General features: G+C 37.5%; 1 protein-coding gene across 2 annotated transcripts in view; it reads left to right on the top strand.

The window, feature by feature from the left end:
* The window catches only part of CRH (corticotropin releasing hormone), a 182,054-nt gene that overhangs the window by 80,419 nt on the left and 79,299 nt on the right, over window positions 1–22,336 (top strand). For both annotated transcript variants that reach the window (XM_045861073.1, XM_045861074.1), the window contains one exon: window positions 6,621–6,772. In XM_045861073.1, the coding sequence (XP_045717029.1) occupies window positions 6,679–6,772 (94 nt within the window). In that variant the 5' untranslated portion in view covers window positions 6,621–6,678. The remainder of the gene's footprint in view (window positions 1–6,620; window positions 6,773–22,336) is intronic.

The raw sequence follows: 22,336 nt of genomic DNA, 5'->3' as shown, positions 1-22,336 counted from the left end.
TTGACAGTATAGGAGCATCATATTTAAGTACTAGTTTATAGCAATTTCACAATTCTTCAGTCATTTCAAAGTTGCCATTTAATGGGTAACATTGTCTCTCTGTAGAGAGGAATAAATTCCATTAAACTTGCTACTACTTCAGGGGCAGACTGGATTTGGTTTTATGAGGAGTAATGGCTTTTATATAAGGTGCACTTTACTTCATGCAGGGTGGTATGATTCATAAAATATAGTTCTTATGCTTTAATTATCCTTTCCATGAATAAACCCTATTTCCTGAAGCTACAATTCCTATTGTAAACCAGCTAGGTCCTTTTGCGTAATACTGGGCAACTGATTGTTATCTTGTGTAGCTGCAATAAATGTCACAAAATGCTTTAGAAAGGGAGATGAAAGGGAAGGAGGAGGATAAGGAGGAAGAGAGAATAGGTGGGGCTGAACCTCCCCCAGGTCCCCAAAGAGAATATCTCCAACACCCAGATATCTATCGGAGCTCTGAGGAGAAAGATGGAGCTGATGTCTGAACTTTTTTTTTTTATTAATCTGACCATCTTCACAGAAGTTTGCTCTAAGCCATCAAAGTGCTCTTTCCAGTGCTGAAGTGTGAAGGGCTTACCTCAAAGCTACTCTCTGCTCCCCACCCCCTCCACCTCTGTCATTGGTCAGAATTTGTGGGCAGCTTGGACTACTGGACTACTTCACTAACTCAACAGAATTCTGTAGAGGCCTGACTGACATCTATTTCTTTGTTTTCCCCCATGGCAGCAGCACCTTTCTTTTCCTTTGTAGCAAGGGGGTAACTAGTAAGTAAGAGTCCTGCTTACCTATATTTCTCTCTTCTGAGATCTCCTGCCAGCTGGCTTTCAGGAAAACATCCAATTCCTTTGGCATGGGATACAAATAGAATAATAAAAGTGATGTTTTGAGACTAATAATTTGGCAGCAGAAAGTAAAGGCAGGGAGTAAATTAGCAGCCAATTAAACAGTTTGACAGTATATGGGCCTCAACCAGGAAGAAACTATGCCAGAATTATCATTTAGAATTTGGACAAAGAACATGCATGCACCAAGAGCCTATTAGGAGCCAAACCCTGTGCTAAACACTTTACATGCATTAATTACCTCATATGACAAAAGTGATTCCCCCTCTAAGAACATATATACTTATGGCACTGTTCAGAGCTGGTAACTATTTATTTGTATGGTTAGTTGGTTGAACATCTGGTCTACTCACTAACTTTCCAACTATGTGCCTAGCATAGTTGATGGTCTAAAAGTTTGTTGAATGAATGAATGACTATGGCTTAGTTATGACTATTGTGGAGCCCAGATTCATGAGAAGAAACCACATGGAATTCTAGGAAAACCTGAGTAACCAGTATGCAGGAAGGGGCTAAGCAGGGCAAATTGACTACTAGAGAACTTTGCTCACTAATGTGACAGCTTCCAGTGCTTCTACTCTATGGCTTTCAGTTTAAATTCTTGAGAGAGATTCTGATTCATCCACCTTGAGTCAGTTGCACACTCATGATTCAATCAGCTATGACCATAAGGGCAGAGTCACACAGTAGGTAAGTATCTGCAGGATTCCTCCCTTGAGGATAGTGGGCAAGTCAGTTCTCAGAGAAAGAGGGTTTTATATAACAACTTTATTGGGGGCTGAGAAGGGAACCCAAATAATGTTTCCTATCATACAGATCTGGAAGAAAGAATGTGACATATTGTATAGAGATGTTTTGAGAAAATATGCAGTATGGCAAAGTATCTGGATGCCCACCTTCAAGTCCCAGGCACAACCACTTACCTCCTATGTGATCCTGGGCAAATTACTTCATTCTCAGTGCTTTAGTGTCCTCATATACAAAGTGAGGATAGTGATAGTAACAACCACTTAGATTTACTATGAGTTTCAAAAGAGATAATACATATAAAATATCAAACAGTAATGTAAGCACTCAATGGAAGTTAAACATCATTCTTACAGTAAAAGATGAGGAAGTTCCATCTAGAATATCTTTTTTTCATTTCAGTAAAATAAAAAATCTCACCAGGATTCTTTTAGGATATTAAATTTCTAGGAGAGAGTAGGTCTTAGTGTAATGAATAATTCAAAATTGGAGAGACATGATTTCAATAAGTCCAAAGTATTCATTAGATCATTCAGTCCTCAATTTTAGCAGTTTATTAAAATAGCAAAATAGATTTAACATCAATTCCCACACAGTTGCTTAAAAATCAGTTTCCCCTTATGTTCTAGTTGCACTGGCCATGGAGGACAGAGATTGCGTTTTAAAATCATTAGTTCTTCTCCCAGACCCAGTGTTGAAGACCAGGACCCATAGGCACGTGCTAATAAGGAAGTGATGAGTTCACCACCTGGCTGTTCAAGGCTCCTGACCTAATCACTTCACTAATGCTTTAAGGATAAGGTGAAAATTTTGTAATCTCTGGTTGCTGTAGCAGGCAGAACAGGCAATTGTGTATGCTTATCCACTTATTTAATCAAAGGTCAGTGCATTGATTTTATTTCTTCACATTTAGCAACAAGTTATAACCTGAAACACATGTAACAAATGTCAACCTGTGCTTCTTAAGCCTAATGAATTCCTCTGCAAAGCATCAGAAGGGCAATGAGGAGCAACTTGGGAAAGGGCTTTTCAGAGACTTTGTTAAGTGATTGTACTATCAAATGTATGGCTTTCTTTTGCTTTAATTATGTTCCCCTTCTGGTTCCTTGAGGTCTGTGTTCTTGCTTTACCTGCTGAGGGATATATCAGTAACAACCTCCATTAAGGTCAATTTATGTAAGGAAATATTATTATATTATGATTGTAATTATAAAAAGGTCCTTTAAGATTCTGATTACCTTTTGATTCTAATATTTCCTTTGGTTGTCAAGTCATTTATCATTTATGGGCAGAATAATTTTCAGGTTGACAGTGAAGGTGAAGGGTTCTGCTCCTTTGAAAACATCTTACTCTAGGTTTTAGAGAATCTCAGCACTGGAAAGCAATACAGAGATCTACTGGCCCATGCCCTATGTATTAGCAGTGAAAAACCTAAAGGCTGGGGAAGTTACATGATTAGTTCTAGGTCACTCATCTGTATAGTGGTGGAGTTGAACTCTGGATTAATAGATGAAAGTTGTCTTCACTGAATATCATTAACAGAAAAGAAGTTATACTCCCATCACTCATCCTATAGAAAAAATAGTTATTGTGAAGAGTATTTTGTTTAAAGTTTTGTGGCTTTGATATTGTTCAGAGAGTCCAACTTTTATGTTTATTTTACAACTTTAACTTTTGTGGTTGAGATACCTAGTTGTGGGTAATTAATGACAACTGTAATTCCCATATATCAGTTTAAACCAAAGGACTCAGGATTAACCATTGGACTGACCAATATAATCTCATTTTGTTCTTTCACTTCATTGATGGTATAAATACACTGTATTCATTACATTTTTTTCTTCTGAATTATGAGATAAATGAAGCCCTCCAACCCAAGTATAATACTAAGAAAAAGTTACTGAACATATGTATTCTCTTATTAAGGTAGTAATTTTTTAAACATTGGGAAAAGCTAAAAAGCTCCCCTTCAAGAAGGTCTTCTGTGCCCCCTCCACAATATTTCATATAACAATTTTACTTGAGGGTAGCATTCTTACTCTTTTTAAAAAACATTTTACTTTTTATTGTAATAATTCTTTTGCTTTTTCTTTACAGCATTACCACCTGTATGTATTCAACAATATAATATCAAAAATTTTATAATGTTTTATAAAACAGGATCATTAAATGTGTATCCTTCCATTCAACACTACTCTATATGTCATCTTTCATTCAACACTATGTTAGTGAAATTCATTCAAATTCACATGCAGTTGCAGCTTTAAAATGTTTGTTGCTAAATACTATACCAATTGTGTAAATATTCTTAAATATATTTAACAATTCTTTTCAGGGTGGCTATTAAGGTTGCTTCCAGTTTGGGGCTAATACACATGATGTATTACAAACTAACCTGTATGTGCCTTCTCTGAACATGTGGACAGTTTCTGTCAGGTTACACCTAGGAGGGAATTTCTGGGTTGCAGCATATGCTCATCATTAAATTTACTTATAAAAATTATTATAAATGCCACTTTTCCAAAGTACAACTTATCCTCATTATTTGTGTGTTCTATATTTGTGATTTCTCTTACTTGATAGAATTTGAAGCTCCAAAATTATGCTCATATTGCTTGCACGGTAAACCATGAATGTGCACAGAGTGGCAAAAAAATTGAGCTGCTGATATGTACATCCTCCACTGAGGTTGAATAAGGTGACAAGTGTCCTTTACGTGTTTATTAGTGCCTCATTTTTTTATATTTGTGTATGTTTTATTCATTTTACTCTTTAAAATGGCTCTCAACTTTAGTGCCAAAGTACTCTCCAGTGTTGCTAAGCACAGGAGGCTGTGATGTACCTTAAGGAGAAAAAATGTGTTAGATGTTTCCTTCAAGCATGAGTTATAGTGTTGTGGGCCAATAAATCTACAACACATACTAAATAAGGTGTCTTTGAACAGAAACACACAAACAGGTTATATATTGATTGGTTGATGAAAACATTGCTACTAGAGACTTATTCCTCTAGAAGCAGTAGTTCAATATTTGGCAACTCATCATTTGTGGCAACTTTGTAGAACATAACTACTGCAAATAACAGAATCAACTGTAGTTGAAAATATACATTTCTAGCAGGAATGTATGAGAGTTTCCAATGAGACACATTATTGAAAACACTTATTCATGTCAGATTTTTTAAAATTTTGCCCATCTTGTAGATGTGCAATAATATTCCATATATATGTTTTGTGATGATTTTTTCTAATCTGTGATTTGGCTATTCATTTTTGTGAACTGTGTGTGTAGTTCCCTACCCCCTCCTCTCCTCCTCTTCTTCTTCCTCCTCCTCCTCCCTAAATGATTGTAAGCTTCTTGAGGACAGGGGCTGAGTTGTTTTATGTTTGGATCCCACACAAGAGCACAGTGCCTTGAACCCCATAATCCTTATCTTCTAAATAAATGTCATTTTTGAAAAACTTAGCCAATCATGTTTTCTGTTTTCTCTTTTATTTCCCAAGTCATTTGCATGAAACTTGAACCTTTTGCTCCTGCCGAGTAGTTCCACCTTCATCTTTAGTCCTTGTGGTAACAGCCATATTATTCTACTCATGGTAAGATGAGGGGTATCTTGGACTGTGTTCCTGACCTCATAGTGAGAATTACCAGCGGGCCTGCAGAATTCCTAAGTAATGTGAGCCTGCTTGCCTGTAAATGCCTTTAATAATAAATGATGAGAAAGTCATAAGGTATGATATATTTTTCTTTATTATGGAACATCTCTGTAGATTGTTCAAGTCCAAATTTTAACTAAAAAAGAAAGAAAGCTATCCTTTTGGGCCTTTGTTGGCATATCATGGAACAATTTCAGTTTGGAGTGAAATAATGACTCTAAGATCAGAGGGATTTCAAGAGATTATAGAGGCACCTTGTTTTTTGTTTTAATTGTAGACAGTTTCAATAAGTGTGATAGATTATTTGGGACCAGTTGACTTAATGGGAAATGGATTATGATTAGAAATGTGATTCAAAACCATGCCAAAAACCTTCAGAAAATTATAACTATAGGTCCTTGCAGGAGAAGTTACCTTTTTCCAACATGACAGAAAATGCTCTGTAGAATCAGATTCTAGGAACATGGAGTGTTAGAACTAGAAAGAACATTAGTGATTCAGTCTCTTCATCCTATGTGAAAGGGAGAAGTAGAGCCATAAAAGGATTTGCTGAAGATCACACAGCCAGGTAGTGATTGAGGCATGCTTGCTATATAGGCTTTTTGACTTGTTCACATTCCCTTCTGTTATGAATATGTGATAATAACAGACTTTGGTGAACTACAGTACTATCATCCCATAATCTCAACATGTTGCCACTTCTCTTAATTTGACTTCTTTTGCCCTTAGCTTGCTTGTGTATAAAATTGAGATTCAGGGACTAGATGATATCCAAGTTCATTTTTATTTTTAAAATTTCATTCTTTCATGACTATTCTTTTTTAAAAAAGAAGATAGAGGTAGTTGTTTAAACAAGCTTAGAATTCTTTGCTTCTTCAGTCTCATCTCTTTGTGCCCACCCCATCTCTTCAGCCATCAGTAGAACTAAAGGTACCATTCCCTCAATGCCCCAGGTTTTCTTGTCTCAGAGCATCTGTACATGATGTGCCCCCTGCTGTCTTTTCCCTGCTAACTCCTATTTGTTCTTTAAGGTTCAGTTTGAGCATCAACTTCTCAGGAAGCCTTTGTTGATATCCTCTTATAAGCTTCCCCAGCACCCAATGGCTCTTATTATCACAATGTTTATAATTTATATTGTAACTGTCTACTTAGATACCTCTCTCTCTCCCTTTCTATGTTGTGAGCTCCTCAGCTCTGAACACCAGTGCCTGCATCATGCTAGAAACATAGGAGAAGTCCAATAAATGTTTGTTTAATGTGTAGATAGATTGCCAATTGGTTATCTTCAAGGGATGACAAGCAGTTCCATACTATGTCCATATCTCATCTTTCCACAGACTTTGACATGTTGGCATTGGCTAGTGGGCACAGCCATTTTGTGTCTTGGATTGAATAATGAATGTGTTAAGATTCACTTTCCATGAGCCACTTCTATACATTACCCCTGTGAAGGCCCTTGGTGCCCCTTTGCTGATGGAAGAAGCTCAAGGTGAGTGACTTTTGAACCTTCATCACTAAGGACAGCATGAAGCTAGTTGTTTGCTATCTGGCTCACCTGAGCATGCCAAACTATGTTCCAAGGAGGAGCTCCAGAAGGAAGTGCAGGCCTCAAGGAACATGTGGCTCCTGTGAGTTTACAAGGTCTGGTGTACATAGGCAACCTCTTTAGAGTTCTGGGGATTTAGGTGTGATGTTTTCTCTGTAGCTGGAGGATGAAAAGAGGTCAGTCATTCTTTAAAATGCTCAGAAGTTTTTCCCTCTGAGTTTGCTGAGTGGTTTCTAAGATGTGTTAACTCAGGCTTCTGTTAATTACTTCTAATTGCCAGTTAACTGCTGGTGATAGCAAGTGTCTGTCCTGAGAGTGGCAAAGACATATCCCAGGATAACAGGATTAGGGATAGAATGGTGTAAATGGCACTGGGTTGCCTAGACCCAAAAGCCCGGATTAACTAGGCAGCCCAACAAGCCACTTAGCAAGAGGAGCCCAGAAGGGAAATCTTGCTTGGGATCCCAAGGCCATCAGGAGTATGGAAACAGAGGGCATGATTCTGACAAGAACTAGAACTCTGCTGTGCTAATATTCATGCTAACCAATGAATGGAAGTTGACCACCAATCTTGAGGAAAGTTGCTTTTCAACACCTCAGTTTGTCAGAATTCTGAAGGGGTCCAGGATAAAATAAGAGAAGTATTACCAAATAGAAATAAAGAAATTCAAGATTTTGATAACCTGATCAAAATTAATAGAAGGTGTGCACATGACATGGAGCAGAAAAGTAATTCCAGACTCTTGAGATTACCTAATAATTGACCGACCCTTCCCTATCTCTTCAGCATAGTTAAGAAAGAGACTTTTTTTCTTCACCTCTGCTTTTCCTTGTCTCCTGGGCTGGAGTGGGGATGTGGACAGAAGCAGTCCTTTCTACCATTCATTTACTGATTGCATCGGAGCAGGCTTTAGAGATATAACATGCAAGTGGATAGAATTTAAAGTGTTTTTGTCCTTGTTGCTTTTTCTTTATTCCTCTGAATGTTTAATTCAGCTATTGACCCTTCCAGGATGCTATTTCCTTTTGTTGGGTAGGGGTAAGATGGATGGCCATGTGTGCATGGAAGGGTGTGCATGTGTGTGAGCGGTGGATGATGTTTCAGCAGAAAGACCAGGGTACTTTCTTTGTAACTTGGGAATCAACAGCAGACACACAGGGAAGGAAGACTTGGCTTGGGAGCCTTTGGATCAAAGGGTGTCTGATTGGATGGGCTACTCTTTGTCAAAATGAAGTTACCACAGACAAATATATTTAATCACTGGTTACATCTGTTGGGACTCCAGCAGGAAATAGTTGGCATACTGGAATAGCCAACTGAAAGGAGTTTAATGAATGGACATTTTTCCAGAGATATGGGCTGGGCTGAGGAAATCAGCGAGGGATGAAAAAGCATCCAGAGAATAACGGCATGGAAAGAGACTTCTGGTTAAAATTAGGGTAATTTTATGGAGTTGCCACTTGGAGACAACATACTAGCTGAGGACTAAAGCATTTGACTATGGTGGTGAGTCATTTCTTTCTTACTGGAGCATCTATAGGTATTATTAAATCATTTTGTAGATGAGGCATATTAAGGAGTTTTACTAATACCACAGTTCCAGTAAGTAGGAAAACTGAGATTTGAACCTAAATCTGTGTGAATCTAAATGCCATGTCCTTTCTGGCTACATTCATTACAGCTCTCATTCAGGGCAGTAAGAGATGGAGGAGGGGTGGTATCATTCTTACCTTTCCCTTATACTATGAAGGCAAAAACTACTGTAGACTCTCCCAGCAGACTCTTACTTATTTCTCACTGGCTAGAATTGTGTTACACGGCTTCCTTACATGCCCACCTCCCACACCTCCAGCTGCAGAGAAGGCTGGGAAGGCAACAAGTATTTGGCTTGTCCATCTTATACAGTGCAAAGTAATAAGAGAATAGGAGTTGAGAATGGGTCAACCGACTAGTGGCTGACTCTTTATTCTATATTGTTTGTGGTACATTCTTTCTTCCAATAACTTTACATATTCTAGCTGGTTTGGGTCAATTAATGAAACTCTCCCGTTTTTGGATAATTAAGGTGGTAGTATGTTTCTGATATGTTATGTATCGATTTTATAGTTTAACTCTGAATGCATTTTGACATACCCTGTCTCTGGGTGTATGAAAGACACTTCACAGGGAAGCCTGTGGGTACTAGTAATCATGTCTGTGGTACCAGCCTTAGACATCAAGAATGGAAAGCCCTGAGCACACTCCCTGGCACACAGCAGATATTTGGCAAATGGTGGCTACCATCACTTTTCATTGTTTCTGAATTTGGATTGGTCTTGTATGATACAGGAAGGTATTGGATGGAAATGGCTAGCTGCACAGATGGTGTTGATAAATGGGGTTTGGATGTGTGAACCCTGGTTTAAGACACCAGATGATTCATTCTTGGCCAAGTGTGGAGAGTGGATGGAGGGGCAGAATTTGTTCAAAAGCTAGCTAACAGATGCAGAGTGCTTTGAACTCAATAGGGCAGGAGAAGGAGAGAGGCCCACAGCTAGATAAATCGGTAAGATCAATTCTATAGAGAATAGGCATTGTGAATTGAAAGAAAGGTAAAGTGATGGTAAATTGTTGCAGTTATAATTGGGGAGTGAACTGGGGATTATAATATTCTATGCTTTACACTCTGTTCGGACTGACCCTATTGTACTACAATCATGTCATATTTACATTTACTTTGCCTCGTCAACATAATCTGAGATAAGGCAAGCACCATCTTAATTTTTTCTGAAGGGGATGGAAGTAGATTCCGGGCCTAAAATGTGACATTACGTCTAGATGATGGCTTAGATTAAAAAAAGAGATGTTCTCACACTCTCGTATGAGGGATCTGTGGGAATTTAGAGTGGTATTGGTTATATAGCATTTCCTATATAATATGCCAGCACTGTTCTAAGTGCTTTACTTAGATTATTTCATTTAATCTTCACAGTAGCAGTGTGCAGAAGATAAACATTATTATCCCATTTTGCAATTGAGGAAACTGAAGGACAAAGGATAAGTGACTCGAGTAAATTCACAGCTCACAGTGGTTTCAACCCAGACTGTCTGCTCTAGAGGCCAGGCTGATTTCCTATATCAATAGTTATGTAGGCTTAAATTAGTTTCTTTCTTTTGTAGGGTTACTAGATTGGCAATTAGGGATAATGTGGTTGTTATATGTATTACTTTTGAAATGTTCAATTCTGTTATAAAAGATGAATAAATTTGCAAAGCATAGGTGAAACATTTTAAGGTCTAGATAAACATGTATATATTAAATATTGATGGGATACAATAAAAGTACCAAGAGTCTAATATTCATGAGGTTCCGGATACTAGATATTCATTATAAACAAAATATATGGGGTATAAGATATACTAAACATAAAAAGGCACAAAGTATTCAGTTTACTAAATAAGTACATACTATTCATGAGACCCTAATTCATAGCCATTCTGGCCCCGTGTTCCTCTGCCTAAGAAATACAAATAAACCAGAGCTATTTATTGACTAGTGAGCTACAACTGTGGCCAGACCTAATTGTCCCTGCATCTCTCCAGTGAAGCCAATGTGTGATGGGCCCTGAGTACCTTTCATTCATAGGCCTCCTTGCTCAAATCTCAATTCTAGTTTTTGTAACCATGACATCAGTATGAGGTGTGTGTGTGTGTGTGTGTGTGTGAGAGAGAGAGAGAGAGAGAGAGAGAGAGAGAGAGAGAGAGAAAACAAATGAACACTGCTAACCCAAGATTCAAATAGTGAGGCCCTTCCACCCTGTATGTACCCTATTTTAAGAGTGTTCTAACTGTGGCTATAAATTGATTTTTAACAAACCATTCTATGACCTCCTGGTAGTATTTTTGGCATTTTGGTTACCTGAAATGTCATCACGATAATTTCCCATAGGACAGTAGGAACCTCAGCAAGGACCCTGACAATCATACAAGGGCAGACTCCCAAAGACCTGGAATTTATTTATAAAAAATTGTGTGTTTAAACATCAGTCACCTTCAAAGTACTCTCCATTTGATGTAATACACCTATTGAGACTTTTTTCCACTGCTCAAAACAGTTTTTGAACTTGTTGGTTTTGATGCCTTTTAGTTCTGCCTTTTTTTAATTTTACCTCTTCCACATCAGCAAAACATTTCCCTTTAAGGACTTGTCATCCAGGGAAACAAAAACAAAGTTGCTTGGAGTGAGATTGGGAGCACAGGGAGGGTGGGGCACTGGGGTCATGTCATTTTCTGGTCAAAAACTGCTGAACACTCAGTACAATGTGGGCAGATGGGCTCCTAAATCACCCACCATAGAATGGGCAAACACACTGAGTCTCAAAAAAAAAATTAACTGAAGCCGAATACAGCTTCTCACAACAATGTCCACTGGCACTCTGATACAGATGGATTTTTAGAACACCCACTAGCAGGGGAAGCCTGTACTACAAGGGGCCTGCCCTCCAGAAGATAATTCCATTTTTGGGGTATCCCCCCTCAAACGTGACATCTTTGTAGGCAAATATAAGCTGGAGGTACTACAAACAGAGGAACTCCTGTCTGTTCCTAGTGGCAATATTCTGGGACCTGTGCTCTAGGAAAGAGGTTTCTGGCAACGCTCCATCCCTCTGGTCTGTTCTGGTGATTGGGTGAAAAAGATGCACAAGGTAAGTTGATCAAATTTAAAGCCATGGTAAATATTGAAAGACTTTCACATTGGAGTGGTGTTCCATCTGTTCTGATTGTACGTGTGGAGCTGTGGAAAATCAATTCCATGTTGGACCAGGGGATGAGATGTGAGAGGAAAGAGGAGCATGGGAATTGGCCATGGAGTATAATGAGATGCGGTGAGTCCACAAAATTTTGAATAAGGTTAGGGAGAAGAATGAGAACAGGGCTCAGCCTTAAGAGGTGTGTATGGCAGAAGGGATGTAAGAGTGCTAGGTCCTAGTTGAGGAGTACCACAGAGCAGGAGGTGAACTAAACCCAGGGTGCCCCAGTAGAGGGGACCAATGGTTTCTCTAGAGGTGGGTATGAAGGAAGCTACTAACCCCCAGAATCCTTATCACTTGTCTGCTGTACCTGTGATAAGCCAGCTGGCTCACTACATACTGTGGATAGGTATAGGGTGTGTGGACATGCAATCACTGGGGTTCCTGCTTCCATACAGTTCCAAATCAGTCTCTGTCCCACTTTCCTCAGATGCTGAATCACTATGATGTCGGCTTTGAAACCTGGCTTTCTCTAAGAAAGTAGTTTTCAAATTTTTTTAACCTTGGCCCACAGTGAGAAATACATTTCAAATCACAATCTAGTAATGTACATTAATATATACATACATATGAAACCAAAACAAGAGTTTCATGAAATTTACCCTTACCCCATTTGATGAACTCAAAGGTAGTCCATTCCATTTCACTTAAAAAATGCCAACCACACCATACTAAATTGATGTGTATCCCACTAATGAGCTGTGATTCATACTTGGAAAATAATTGTGTTAAAGGACTTGGGCTTGACTTTTGATCTTTTTGCTGTCAGAGCTCTACATTATCTTGGGTAACATAACAACCCTTGACCCACCTGATCCCATGGAATCTAATACATGCCATCAACCAAATGCCTTAATTTCTTCCCCACAGATGGACAAACAATGAATGACTTTGGGAGACTCTAAAGACTTTTAACCCAAATAATTTGCATATGTTTCTTCATGTAATTCTCGTAGTCATGCTATCTACCCATTTGGATATTTTAATTCTTTCACAAATGAGCAAAATGAGGATCAGGGAAGTTGTGTGATTTATCATCAGTGGTCACAAAAATATTAAGTGGGATAATTACAACTTAAACCCAGGACTGTTTGACTATAGTTTTATGACAAGATGTCTCTCCTCTGTATCAACAACATTCCTATCCACAAATCTCTCCTATATAGCTACTCTGGAGCTTGAATTCCCTTTCCATTTTTCCTTTTGAATCCCAAACTCTCTTTTAGCTATGTATGCCACTAGAATAACTTGAGAGTAAAAATTTTATGTAGCATTTTTTTGTCTTGTACAGATATCTTGGATGACTGTCCTCATTCCCTTGGGTAACAGTAACTTTGACTTATCCTCACAAGTATTTCCTAAGCAACATTTTGATTGATGCAAGAGTTGCTATTGCAGAAGCAGCTGTCTGTTATATTGTTTCCAATGACATATGACAATCTTTCCCCTTAATTAGGAATAGGATATATGTATGATTTATGTCTTCAAGCTATGCCTCTCTAACAGGTGACATCCCAGTTGTTAGTATTTGAAATGTTCTTTATAAAGCCTAAATTTAGTAAAACAGATTGTGAATGGCAAAATGGCAGACACACCAGGTTCTGGGAAAATTCCTTATTTCCCTGTATCTTCTTTGTGTATAAAATAAATGTGCTAATACAAGACATCTGGAGATGTCTAGAATTGTAGACTTTTAAAATTCCAAAGATCTTTTTTCAAATATGGAGTCAATGTCTTTGTGCTTAAGGATATTTTCAAATGGGCTGGTGTAGTTTTATTGCTAAAAAGAACACGAATCATGCATGCGTATGTAGAAAAAGATCCTAGAATTATTTCATGAGAATGGAAGCTCGGTCACTTAAAAAATACAACCTTTTTTTCTAGTTACACAACAAGTACACATTTGTCATAAACAATTTTGAAACAATAAATGTGTAAAGTAGGAAATAATATACTCAATACCAGAGTTAACTGTTAACAGTTTAGGTGTATTTATCTCCAGTCTTTTTTTCAATATATCTCAAATAATATACATATGTACTTTTATGTTTATAAAATTAGGATTAAACACATTATATTAAAATATAGTTTTATATCTTTGCTTAAAATAAATTAAAAAATAAAAAATTATATAATGAACTTTAACTATGCCACCATATAGTTTTTGGAAATGTGTATTTTTATATTCACTTATTCCTTTGTTTTGAGCATTCTGGCTTGTTTTTAGGTTATTAAAGGTATAGTTAATTAGTGCCATGTTTTTACATGCAAAATTATGAAATCCCTACGTACAGGAAAAGTAATATGAGAAGGTGAAAAATATTGAAAACAAAAAGTTCATTGTAAAATCAATTCTAACATTCACATTGCCTGTTTGCATTGGTTTGGCTTATGAGGAGGACCCATCAGGCACACTGCTTTATTTTTTTGACAGCATAGGTATTTGTTTATTCTCTAGTATTTTACTTCATGCAGCATACTTCCTCCAGACCCCTCCTTTCTTTCTTCTGATTGGAATGATACACAGGTCCTCTTGGTGATTGATGTTAGCTGATGGTGCTGATCAATTAAATCATTGGTGCCAACTTGAGAAAGAATGCCTTTTATTAATGACATTCTTTGACTAATATATTTTTTCTTTAAATGTCACTTTTGTATAGTAAGATGTTTCAATCAGACCTTGTGTTATAGATTCTGAATTATTTTAATAAATTGCTATTTTTAAAGGTTATTTCATAAAGAAAGGAATTTGAAAGAAAAAGTCTCCCACTTTTTCCTGTTACCATTCCCCTCATAGGTCAATGAAACAAAAGCTATAGGAAGTCGACTGGCCTGAGTTTGGTCTTGGTTGTGCCTGGGACCCCAGGACTGCTTGTGTTGGTTGCTCTTTAATTATTTGTAGTGACTGGAGCTTTTTGTCCTTATGTTTCCACTTAATCTTCCTGACAGAGGTCTGATTTTCTCTCTGCTTTATGTTAACTATTAAATCAACTTTGTAATACAGTGATTTTAAACTATGTTCCACAAGGCACAAAAGTGTTGATCTGCCAGGTTGCCTGGGATATTGTTATATATGCTGATTCTGGACATTAATTCTAGGGATTCTGACTCAGTAAGTCTGGAATTGGGTCCACATTTTGAGAGGCATCCTCCTAAGGAGAGGGCTAGGTCGTGGTAGGCAGATGGGTGGGCTTTAATAATCACTCCCTGTGTTCTACCAGAATAGAAGTTTTTAAACAAGAATCTAAAAACCACTTTTCTAAAGAATGCTGTTACTCCTCCATAATACAAACTTCAGAAAATCACTGCCTTTCAGAAGCTTATAGAGACTTTCAGAATCTATAACTCAAGGAGGTTACCAGCTGCTCCACTTCTGGAAAAACTATAAAATGCTTTGTCCCTACTTCTGCCTTCTTCCTGTCCTTCCTCCTGTTATTTACTCTCAGCAACTGAATCAGCAATCTCTGTGACATGAAGAGCCATACTAGTGGATGTTTTCATGAAGAATGAGAAAAGAGGCAGAAATAGCTACTTAGTTTTGGCAATAACCTAAAAAGTAGTACTATAGTAGTAGTAATAACCTAAATAGTAGTAATATGCTTCACAATTTTTTATGTTTAGGGGTTATCCCACAATGGCATATAAATATGCTGTCCCTTTCAAATGGGTTGTTGAAAAATAGGTAGAGTAAGTCATTTTTTAAAAAATGTGTGTATTATATGCTCATTAATTTTTAAAAAATAATTCAGTATAGACATGTAAATGGATGTGTCTGAATTGCTTGGAATCCATTCACATTTGAGCAGTCAGTTAACCTTGGCTCCATGAATGCTTCTAGAGATGGTCACTTGATATTTAACTAAACAGGCAGCCCTTCATGCCTTCTAGCCATGTTTATCTCTGATCAAAACAGGACTAGACATTTTGTCAATGTTACAAATGGGTTCTCATTGGTGAAATTAATGCCTTGCTCTTTTGTACAATGGCTTTGAGAAATAGTTTGTATATTCATTGCTGAAATCACCAGTGTTCAAGATATATGGATTGTTTGAAATATTTTAGAGACACTTTCCCTCTCTACATGAAAAGGTATAGGAAACTAGGAAGTCCATCTCCCTTCACCTGTGGGGTTGGTGCCTGAGGCTTCAGTATAATATGATCTTGGGTTCCACACTTATAAAGATTCTGGTCACTTAAGGCAGACTGAGAGATTAGCTGAATTTTGCCTGTATAATTTATATTTTTCTTGAGTGTATGTGTGTGTATGTGTGCAAGGTATAGTCAAAGCAGTTAAGAATCCAGAGCTTGGGCTTTGACCAGGCTTCTCAGTTGGTTGGTCATCCCATACACCAAAAAAAAAAAAAAAGAAAAAGGTTTTGGGTTCCACTGCAGTTAGGGAACATGCCTGAATTGTGTGTTTGGTCCCCTGTCGGGACACGATCAATATATCTCTCTCATTGATGTTTCTCTCTTTCTCTCTTCCTCTCTCTAAAATCAGTGGATATATCTTCCGGTAAGGATAAAAAGAAGAAGAGAAGAATACACAGTTTGGGACTTCATCTAGCTAAAAAAACAGGTGCTTTTGTGTTATCTGCTAATAAATGCTTATAGTTGTGGTAGAATTTTATCTAAGAATTGCTTTATTTATAACCTGCTACAAATATAAACATTTACTAGCAATATGTTACTAAAAATGTACTTTTATACAACAACATTTCTGGTATCAAGATTATAATTGAACAATGTTTTGAAGTATTAAAACAAACCATTCAGCATTACAAGAAAACTCCCATTTGCCTTAAAGAGGAACCCAATTTTCTGATGATAAGAATCAGAATAAGTACAGGTTTAATTTAAATTTTATGGTAAGTAGTACATATTTATATCACAAGAAATGTATTTATCTGATAATATAATGGATAGCTGGTACTTTGTCTTTTCAAAACATCTGTGCCAATAGTCTTTCTATTCTTTTAATTATTCTTCATTAAATAGCTAAGGAAGAAGTACTTCTGCTTCTGGGAAGATGGAGTAGATAATTTTTTCCTGTTTCTTCTGCTAAGTGCAACCCTGGATAGTATATGTAAAACAAACATGAGCAGATTCTGAAAGAGGGAAAGATGAAGGCAGATTAACTAGGAACCTTAGGACCCATGGAACAACAAAATGGTTAATGCCCTGGGTTTTCTTTTTGTCTCAGAAATGCCAGACTTAGTTCTCCATATGCTGTAATCTAGAAACATCAATAGCTAGTAGCCATAGGAGCTTTCACAACTGACTGATCTTAGTTCTTGTTGACTCTGTCTTTTAAAAACAGCAGCTACGTACTTTCAATGAAGCTGTGGTCAAACCCACAAATCTGGAGCCATCTTGCTTCAGATGTTTTTGGGTATCTTTTACCCTTTCTTGAGCATTTATTTTAAGCCATGCTATTGCCATTATTTCTAAGTTCTTGGATGAACATTGTAAGTCTAAAATTTTGACAACTTTTATTTTTAGTTGTAATCATTACTGAGACATTTGACTATAGTGAGGTTTTCCAAGACTGGTCCTGAGTAACACTGGGAAAAAGGCAAAGTTGACTCTCAGTTTCCCACCTGCCACCTCTGCATCTTGTGCTCCAGCAGTGAAGTCACACAGAATGAGTTCATTGTATGCACCTGTCACATGAAGTATCCCCAGAAGCCCCACTGAGTTCTTAGTCCTAGACCCAAAGAAGAGGACTTGAGTGACTCTCATTAGACAAATGGCATGTGGAACAGAAAGAAATAAAATTATCCTGAGGGGTCTAGTAGAGTGGCTGGGTCCAGAGGGTCCTTCAGGTTCTACCTGTTGTGCTGGCCTCCAAATCCAATAGTGGTTCCAGGGATTTCTTGCCTGTTGAGGTGACCACACAGGGTGATCCCTCCTCCATGGAACCTGCAGTGTCATCTTCATAGGGTAGACCTCCTTGGGATTTAACTAAATGTCAGTCCAAGTCAAACCTCTAGCATCCAAAGCCCCAAATGATGCTGCCCTGCCCATTAACAGTGCATTTCTAACAGGAGAAGGATGGTGGTTTTGAGGCAGAGGAGGCTATTTAGCATGTCCTTTCTACCTGATTGCTTTTCAGCCATGGGGATCTGGGTTCTTGCTAATATGTCCAGCTGTCCCAGCATCTTAAGATCCCAAAATGAGAAGTGTTAGGCACTGGGTTGGAAAGGTCAGCCTTGCCAGAAATGGATTCTATCCTTGTTAACATCTTGGCTTGATTAATCTGCTGTTTCTATCTTTTCCTACAATTTTTTATTGGTCTTTTGGTTCACCACTTCTTGTATTTACTGAAATTTAGAAGGTAGAGACAGAAGAAGAAAAAAATTGAATTCCCACTGTTTGGAATCCAATACATGATTTTTTTGAGATTGAAAGTATTTGTGTAAGGTCAAATTTTAATTTTTCTTTAGTAGTTATTCTTGATATTTTATTTTATTCTATCACTCTCCCAATTTACTGTGTGTGTATGCATCAAGATTATTTTGTATTACAGGATCTTCAGGCATGAGTGGAACTTATTTAGTCCATTGTGTTCAGCATTCATATACACACATTGATCTTCTGTCATTTTTTATATTAAAAGCTTCTTAGGATGTGGAGTAGCATAACTGTTCATAATGGAAAATCCTGGTGGGTAGAAACTTCATTTTTGAGGCAATAAAACATCAAAGACAATAACCACTTGAAATGCTTATTTATAATACAATCCCTTGTAGGATTCTATACTTAAACAGTAATGAAAAGAAAAACAGAAATGAGAACCTGTCTCTCCCAAGAGTTTACTTTTTCCCCTCTACATTCCCTGGCCAGAAGCCTCAACTTTTTAATCAGAAGTTTTAAGAAGAGCATCATTTTGCACTTCCTGGACAATACATCATGCAATGACTCACAGAGCTGGCATGTACGGGACAAGCACATGAGGTTGCTCTAACTGAGAACAAGACAACATGATGTCACAGGGTCAGTTCTGTGTAATGCGTCATCCACACAATATTACCAGACAGTTCCTGACTTATTCTGAATCTCAGATGCTGCAAAATGCTAGAGGGAAAAATCTTTATCTTATGTGGGATTTTCTACTGCAGGCATAAAATAAAAATCGATTTGATCCATTGTAGGTACTTTTACTCCCAAAGGATCCCAATGTACTCAGCTCCTACCCCAGGAGTATTAGTCATACATCTCTGAAGTGTTGTCTCCTCTATGCTAGAGAAGGCAGGCTCCTCTGAGGCAGCCCCCACTGCAACATTTTATTTTGAGTGAAATATTAAATAGTATTTCTGATTGAAATAACAGAAAAAATTGTAGGGAGGCAAAATGTAATTTTCCGCACTGGAATTTGACCAAGATGCAGTGGTTAATAATCTTCCTTTTTTAGAAAATTGTATGATTTGAGGGGAAAAGCCCCCCTCTTCATTTCAGAAAACAGGGTGAGTTTTGCAGGGACATGGATAGAATGAAAGGATGGGAGGAAACAGGTTGCCATGGTTGGAGGAAGTGTGGGAAAGCAATTAGGTCATTATCTGTATGAAAAATATGTGTCGTGTTTTAGAAATGTTTGTTAAATTTGAATTGTCCATCAAATGGCAAGATACATTTCCTCTCAAAGCTTTTGAATGTCCAACATCTTAAAGACAGAAAGCCCTTAAAAAGCCATCTGCTCCATCTTCTGCACTCAGGTTCAGTTGTTTAAAAACATCTCAGAAAGTTGAGAATCTACCCTAGTTAAAAAAATAAGTCTGAGGAAGAAATATCAGAAAATCAAAGGCAACATATTATCTAAGTTAAATTCCTCAAGTTTCAACTAAAACAAGGTTCTCCTGTTGTAAAGGAAAGATTATTAAACAAACAAGTTCTTCTTGTTCTTCATTTAGAGCAAGCGAAAAGTCACTCTTCATTGAAAGCCGTTCCTACACTGAAAGACACTATTATGCTGCTCTTTTTGCTAACTCAATAATTTCCATTTCCTTACAAGTTTTTCTAAGTTTCATTTCCTAATTCTAACCCTGTAATGAGAGGGTCCAAAATAAATGGGAGAGCTCTTGAAACTTCACTGATTTAAAACATTTTTACTATTATTATTTCATATTCATTCTGAAGAATCTAGAGTTCTTCACTGGGGACATGGCAGAGAGCTGAAATACTAACAGGATAGAAAAGAGTCAGTGAAATCTCTGAATTTGTCTGTGTAGCACAAGAGCCAGTGACATGTTATAAGCTAATTATAGGAAATATAGCACTGAAACAACTTTGATTGATTGGGCTTTCAGGTGGCAAATGGCAGCAATGCCTCAGACATGGCATCATGAGAGACTTGCCAGTGCCCCTTTTCCTGGTCTAGTCTCTGGCTGTGAGGTTTCAGCATGGGTGATACTATTGTTTTCTTCCCAGCCTTAGTCCTTAGGGCTGTCCTACAGGTATTGTTCCTGGAAGTGGTTAGGATCAATTCTTCAAGGAATAATTGCCATCACTCCATGGGTTCAGGTTTGCAAGGGTAATGTTCCAGTGGCTGTTGATTTCCTTCTTTGCAGTCTGTTGATGATCTGCATAAGCTGCACCAGGTAGATGGTGGTATCTGGCTTCAGCTTCTTTCTCTTATGTGTGAATAGCTGTGTTAAAGGTAATACCATGTGCTTATTTGGCCAATTTTTAAACTAGTTAAAACAGTAAAGTTATTTGTCTAAATAGTAAAATTATTGCAAATTAAAAACGTAGTACCTAGCCCTGGCCAGGTGGCTCATTTTGTTGGAGTGTCATCACATATGCCAAAAGTTTGTGGGTTCAATTCCTGGTCAGGGCACACACCTAAGTTGCAGGTTCAATCCTTGGTGAGGGTATATGTGGTAGGCAACCAATTGAAATAGAGAAACATTGATGTTTGTCTCTCTCTCTCTCCCTTCCTTTCTCTCTAAAATTAATAAACACATTCTGAGATGAGGATTAAAAAATTAAAAAACCTAGTGCCTAGCTATGATAAAATATAATTTTTACAAGCCTTGATATCACTTTAATTTCTGTCTAGGCTAATTCTGAGTCTAAAAAAATATTTTAAAAATATTCACTCAACAAATATGCTTTGAGACATTTGGTTTGTAATAATGAATAAGACACAGTTGATCCATATCCACAGAGAGATGATAGTTGGCAGGAATACAATCTTCTAAAGGATTGAAAGCACCCCCCCCAGAATTGTAGTTCTTTGTGGGTACATAAGGTACCTGGGGATCTGACTCTAGTTTCTGAGAGTTTCAGAGAAGGAAGTATGCTAAAGTTCTTTCAGAAGAGGAGGAGTCAAAATAAAAAATACACCTGGTGAAGGCAGGTTTTCATTGTCCTACTCCTAGTTCTCAGAAGAAAGGTGTCGTTTGATCCTTTGTTTGTTTCTCTGTGGTAAAGCAGAAGAGAGAAAGGAGAAAAGTCTGGGGCTGTGCCCACAGTGTAAGTCCCATAATTTATTTTTCCAGAGGACATTTGACCTAGTAGCTGCTAAGTCCCTTCAGCTTTCCCTCATCTTCCACAATATAGTGATTCTCTTACCTACATCTTCTGATTCCCTGTGATTTTTAATAGTGTGGCCTCTGACACAATTTGCTTATATTTTCAAATAAGTATATTTTTATAAATGAAAAATTGTACATGTTCACTAAATTTAGGAAACATAAGATATGTGAAAAGAAGAAAAAATCTATCTTCTAAATCTAAACATATCTACCACTTACTATATTTTGGTGAACTGTCAGACTATATTTTTCTTTACATGAGTTCTATTTAAACATATAAAATCATAACATATGTTATGCTTATTTGGGTTCCTTTTGCCTTTTGACTTAACATTATATGTTAAGCATTTTCCATAGTACAACATTCTTTTTAGAATCCTTGCTTTAATTATGTCATAACGTTCCCTTGAGTGGTGTCACCTTATTTTATTTAACTATATTCTCCCATGCATAGATTTCTAGTTTTTCACTATTATGAACAATGCTAAGATGAATATTGGTATGCAGGTTATTTTAATCTAAAGCTAAGAAGACACCAGTTTGTATGAAAACTAATTCATCAAATACTTTTAAATAAGACATAGGGCTTTGAAATAGAACTTTAAAGGCACTAACACTCCAGAAACTTTCCAAACACCCACTCTGAGCCCATTTCTGATCCCCTGCACTCCATTATGAGGAAGGGAGTCTTGTTGCTTCTGTAGGTTTCTCTTTTCTCCCACAACTATTCCATTTTCCCCATCTAGACTTGCCTGAATTGAGTCCTTATCAGTCATGTTTTTGAGTAACAAAAATGTCATTCTGGAAAATTCAATGAACTCATGTGTTGCTGCCTCTAAATGAAATGTAGACTTTGGCACCTATCTGATAAATTTACCTCAAGCTTCTTAGAAACAATTAGGTCTGAATTGTCTGGTTTGGTTGGTACTGTAATTTGGTGGTAGCTGGGTACATTTTGTCAGGAGAGGGGACCAGGCCCTCTCTGTGGCAGATGTGTAGAGTGGAGCTAGGTGATCAGCAAGACAGTAAGCAGAGAAGCTCCAGAAGATGTGGCTTAGAAGTGGGGGAAACAGAGTCTGGGAGGTCGGTGAGGAAAGGTCCTGTAATGGCTCATGTGAAGGCAGCATGCAGCATGGTCACAATAAAGATTTAGATGTGCTTTTGTGATTGGTTGAATGTCTAG

Source organism: Phyllostomus hastatus, unplaced genomic scaffold (assembly GCF_019186645.2).
Source record: "Phyllostomus hastatus isolate PE091 unplaced genomic scaffold, TTU_PhHast_1.1 phas_scaffold_21, whole genome shotgun sequence".
In the NCBI taxonomy this organism is placed as follows: Eukaryota; Metazoa; Chordata; class Mammalia; order Chiroptera; family Phyllostomidae; genus Phyllostomus; species Phyllostomus hastatus.
The sequence above is the reverse complement of the archived record's forward strand: the minus strand, read 5'-3'. Positions and strand labels throughout refer to the sequence as shown.